This window comes from Mirounga leonina, unplaced genomic scaffold (assembly GCF_011800145.1).
Source record: "Mirounga leonina isolate KUSES-001 unplaced genomic scaffold, KU_Mleo_1.0 Mir_153, whole genome shotgun sequence".
NCBI classification, from domain to species: domain Eukaryota; kingdom Metazoa; phylum Chordata; class Mammalia; order Carnivora; family Phocidae; genus Mirounga; species Mirounga leonina.
Window position 1 is genome coordinate 19,609,175 of NW_023270387.1, and position 5,381 is coordinate 19,614,555.

Consider the following 5,381-nt stretch of genomic DNA (forward strand, 5'->3'; position numbering starts at 1 on the left):
CAGACCATTGTTTACTGTAGAGAGAACAAGGATTAAAAAAAAAAAGAACAAGGATTGTAAAGGAAAAGTAATCAGTGTATTTTACTACTTAGATATGCAGAGCATAGGGGCACCTGGGTGGCTCATTTGTTAAGCATCTGCCTTCAGCTCAGGTCAAGAACTCAGGTCCTGGGATAGGGATGGAGCCTGGCATGGGCTCCCTGCTCAGCGGGGAGTCTGCTTCTCCCTCTCCCTCAGCAGCCCCCCCACCCCCCACCCCCACTCTTGTGGGCGCTCAAGCACTCTCTCAAGTAAATAAATAAAATATTTTTTTTAAAAAAGGTATGCAGAACATGTACATCTTTATAAATCATGTAAACACTGAATATTGATCTAACTTAAAAAACTCTATTGGGAGGATGAAAACACTGGGAAGTATATTTGTGATGGTGGAAGGTGAAAACTGGCTAATTTTCATTTCCCAAACTTAAAGTCAATTGACAAGGCCTAATACTGACAAATTGAGAAGCAAATGCATGTTATTTAGAAATATGAAATTAAAGATGGGAGGGAGGGGCAGAAAGGGCAAGGGAGAAAGAAGGAAGAAATCTGTTCATAGCAGCATGGATAAAAATGAGTAAGATTGAATCCTTGCCCTCTGGGAGTGTACGGTCTAAGTGTAATGAAGATACACAGGTAAGTTTGTTGTGTTTAAGTGGGAACGTGCACAAGATGCCTCAGCAGCATACAGAGAAGGCACTTCAGGTGCTGAGAGTGGGGACAGGGGAAGAGATCAGAAGAGATGTTCCATCAGAAATGAGGACAGGACTGAGTCTTGGAGAATGAATATGTGGTATCCAAGTGAGAAGAAGGGAGAAGGCATTCAAGGCAGATGAAACAACATGGAGCAAAGAAATCATCAGAATGTATGAGAGGAATTCAGACTCTTCAGTATTACTGGAGAGTACAATTCAAGGAGTGGAGATATGGGGGATAAAGCTGTGGATGCAGTTAGGAAGCAAACTCTAGAGAGCTTTCTTTGACAGTGTGGGGGGTTTGCACTTGTGTTGGGAGAGAAAAGAAAGGGATTTAAGCAAGGAAATGTTGCAATCTCTATAGGTAATTCTATACAAAATGTGTGAATAGATTTCCAGAGAAGATAGTGGTGAACAGCAGAACTCTAAAACATGACTCCACAATGACTTTCTCCCTTGTATAATCCTCTCTCCTTTGAGTATGAGGGGAACCTATAAATTTAATGAGATATCACTCTAGTAACTGTGCTATGTTATATGGCATAGCTGACCTTAAATTAGGGAGATTATCAGGGCAGGCCTAACCCAATCACACAAACATTTTAAAGGCAGAGAGTTTTTCTCAAGCTAGTGGCAGAAAGGGAAGTCAGAGAGTCAAAGCACAAGAAGGATTCATGTGTTATTGCTGGATTGAAGACAAGGGGGCTATACAAAGAATACAGGCAGTGTCTAGAAGCTGAGAGTGACCCCTAGTGGTTAGCCAGCAAGGGAATGGAGACTTCAAGGAACCAAATTCTGCCAACAACCTGAATGAGCTTGAGTCTCCAGAAAGGAATGCAGTCCTGCCCATACCCAGATTTCAGCCTGGACAGAGAATCCAGCATGACATTCTGTACTAGACTTCTAACCTATAGAACTATGACTAATAAATGGGTGTTATTTCAAGCTACTAAGTTTACAGTAATTTATTACACAACAATAAAAAGCTAATATAATGGGTGATGGTAGGATCCCAAGTTAAGAAACCTTTAAAATATTCCAAACTTGAGGCAAGAGAGCTTTATCAAAGGCAGTATAGTGAAGAGGAAGGGTAAAAAACTAGGGACTTTAAGGAGATAGAATTATGTAAACTTCGAAGACCAGATGCTAATGGTTAATGGGAAGGAGGAGCCCAGAATGACAACCCATTTCTAGATTAGCTCACTAGATTAATGATAGTGCCATTAACTTAGAAAAGGATAGCAAGAAGAGAAATAGTTCTGGGACCACAAGGAGATGCTGAATTTAATTTAGTGGGGATGTCTAGTAAACAGTTGGGTACAGAATTAGAAACTTGGGGAAGAGATCCATGTATAGATATAGATAAGGATAAAGAGGAAGGAAACCTAATACTTACATAACACTTACCATATACCAAGCACTGTGCTAAATGTGCTAGAGATTATGAGGCATTTGATCCTCAAAGCAATCTAAAAAAGTAGGAACTATTATTAAACTTACAATGTAGATGAGGTAAATAAGCTCAGAGTGATTAAGTAATTTGTCCAAGATAACACACATTGTAAGTGGAGGAATTTGAATTCAAGTTTGATTAATTTGATTCCAGAACTCGTTCTTTTTTTTTTTTTAAGATTTTATTTATTAATTTGAGAGAGAGAGAGAACGAGCTGGGGGAAGAGCAGAGAGAGTGGGAGAGGGAGAGAGAGAATCTCTCAAGCAGACTCTGCACTGAGCACAGAGCCCGATGTGGGGCTCAATCTCACAACCCTGAGATCAAGATGAGCCGAAACCAAGAGTCAGGTGCTCAACCAACTTAGTCACCCAGGTAACCCCCAGAGTTCATTCTTTTAATATTTCTCCATTATATTTTTCTATAGATATGAAATACACCAAAAGATGGATAGTATAAAGTTATGACATAATTCTATACCAATCACAGACCAATGAAAAAAAAGTATTGGGAATGGTAATGGCTCTGCCCCTGAATACTCCTCTTTTATAATTGAGCATGAGCTCTAGGATAACTAGGAACACAAATGAAGCTACTCCCTCTCTGCACAGAGGACCCAAAATTTTTAATGTGAACTGATGCTTGGAGAACATTGAGTACCAAGGGAACCAATGTTAACTTACTGGCAAAGGATGTAAACATAAGCTCAGTAATTTCTTCCCTTGGGAGCCTGATCAAACTGTGATGCTAAATGAGCCTTGTTTCAAGATTCTGAACAAGTTGCTGAGATCCACAGAGAATAAGATAAATTCACAATATTAGCTGGCTGATGATTTGGAGACATAAAGTTGATGCATTTGCCTTGCCCTGAAGACATTTTATGCAAATCCACAAACAGAAGGGATATTGGCTTCTCCATATTCAGAGTGGTTGTCTCCTTCAGGACAGTGAAAGGAAAAGAACACTTAGGAATCTGGCTCTAGTGAGGTCTCCAGGCAAAAGAAAGTTGGGCAACTGAGTCCTCCTGTTCTGAGGTTTCCGTTCCCACAGCTACAGCAGCGGAGAGTTGTAGGGAGGCCATTTGTCCTTCCTAAACAATTCATTGTGATTTTGAGGTAAGATTGGATAAAGGGAATGGGCAGGAGAAGTTCATGACAACAGGGGAATTCAAATTTCTCCAGTTACTACATGTGTGATCTTGGAAAAGTTACTTAATCTCTCCGAGCCTTTTTACCTCTTAGCACTTTCATTAAGCTGGGTACTGAGTTTCTGAAAGGTAAAAGGGAGAGAGAGTGGGTTGAGCAGTGGGTATCACAGTGACTCTACTGTCTTGGAGCTTCGGGGATTTTCATAGGAAGTGGTCCCAAGTACAACTGTTGGCTCCTCTGTTCTCTATCTGTATGACCTTGACCAGCCTATTCATCTCTTTAAGATATTGCTTCATCTCTCACATGTGATCGTCACTTTTGGTGTCCATGCTAAAAGATTTCATCCTGGATTGTGTCAGCCCAGGGAAGGTGAGGAGTTACAGTTGAGATCTGAAAACATGGAAGAAGAGGACAAGCAAGAGTAGGAAGTTAAAGATGAAGAGTCCTTGCCCTGGCTCTTCTTTCAGGGCTCTGTCCCAACAGCCACACTCGAGCCCCCACAGAATAAGGCCTTACTCTAGAAGCAAAGGGTCTGAGTCCCTTCCTGATGTGACACTTCTCTCATTTCCTCACAGATCGCAGCCCTGCAGATAGTGACTATGGAAAATGACTCTTCAGTGATGGAGTTCATCCTGGTAGGACTTACAGATCAATCTCAGCTCCAGTTACCCCTTTTCTTTCTCTTCTTACTGAACTGTGTAGTCACTGTGGTAGGGAATTTGAGCTTAATTAATCTAATTTGTCTGAATTCTCATTTGCACACTCCCATGTACTTTTTCATCTTCAACTTATCCTTCATAGATCTCTGCCACTCTTTGGTAATCACACCTAAAATGCTGATGAACTTTGTGTCAGAAAAAAATATCATCTCCTTTACAGAATGCATGACTCAGCTGTTTTTTTTCTGTTTCTTTGTCCATTCTGAGAGCTATGTGTTGACAGCCATGGCCTATGATCGCTATGTGGCCATCTGTAAACCCCTGCTGTACACAGTCACCATGTCCCCTCAGTTCTGTTCTCTTCTGATGTCTGGTTCATACGTGATGGGGTTTGCTGGTGCTATGGTCCACACAGGGGACATGGTCAGATTGTCCTTTTGTGATTCCAACATCATCAGCCATTACATGTGTGACATCTTCCCCCTCCTCCAGCTCTCCTGCAGCAGCACCTACGCCAGTGAGCTGGTGACTTCTGTTATTGTGGGCACAGTTGTCATTGTATCCAGCCTCATTATTTGCATTTCTTATGCTTTGATCCTGTCCAGTGTCCTCCACATCTCATCAGCTCAGGGTTGGTCCAAAGCCTTCAGCACCTGTGGCTCGCACATAGTAACTGTTGGCCTATTCTATGGATCTGGGTTGTTCACACATCTCAAGACCTCTCCTGCTGGTTCTATGGGCCAGAGGAAGTTCTTCTCAGTATTTTACACCAATGTAGTACCCATGTTGAATCCTCTCATCTATAGTCTAAGGAACAAGGATGTCAAGTGTGCTCTGGAAAAAACCCTGAAGAGAATTGCACATTAAGCAGAACCAATGTTGCTGGGTTGTTGGGGTGTGTATATGGTGTGTGTGTGTGTGTGTGTGTGCATGTCCCCATAATTTTCTTCAGAGCAAGGTTTTTGCTTTAAATACTTATTTCTCTGTAAGCCTGTCAATTAGGCATGCAGACCTTATTAAATCTCATGATTATTCTCAGCCCCATAATGAACTGAGCTTTATTCCTAACAGCATGCTCCAGAGACTCAGCCCAATTCCTACTTCTTTTTTTTTTATTTAAATTCAAATAGCCAACATATAGTACATCATTAGTTTTTGATATAGTGTTCAACAATTCATTAGTTGCGTATAACACCCAGTGCTCATCACATCACGTGCCCTCCTTAATGTCCATCACCCAGTTACCCCATCCCCCACCCACCTCCCTTTCCACAACCCTCAGTTTGTTTCCTAGAGTCAAGAGTGTCTCATGGTTTGTCTCCCTCTCTGATTTCTGGGCTCTTTTCATAATTTGGTTATTGTTGATAATGCTGCTATAAACATCAGGGTG

At 41.5% G+C, this 5,381-nt stretch overlaps 1 protein-coding gene across 1 annotated transcript; it reads left to right on the plus strand.

Annotated features, from left to right (window-relative positions):
• The first annotated feature begins 612 nt into the window (after positions 1-612).
• LOC118013500 (olfactory receptor 143-like) lies at positions 613-4,858 on the plus strand. Its single transcript, XM_035009438.1, has 2 exons — positions 613-675; positions 3,908-4,858. Exons 1-2 carry the CDS (start codon positions 613-615, stop codon positions 4,856-4,858), a joined length of 1,014 nt encoding a protein of 337 aa, XP_034865329.1.
• The last annotated feature ends 523 nt before the right edge of the window (positions 4,859-5,381 follow it).

Excerpts from the sequence above, each read along its gene's own strand:
- LOC118013500 (XM_035009438.1), top strand. The coding sequence starts at position 613 with ATGAGTAAGATTGAATCCTTGCCCTCTGGGAGTGTACGGTCTAAGTGT. Across the intron at positions 676-3,907 it reads AGTGTAATGAAGATACACAG|ATCGCAGCCCTGCAGATAGT; the intron begins GTAAGTTTGTTG and ends ATTTCCTCACAG.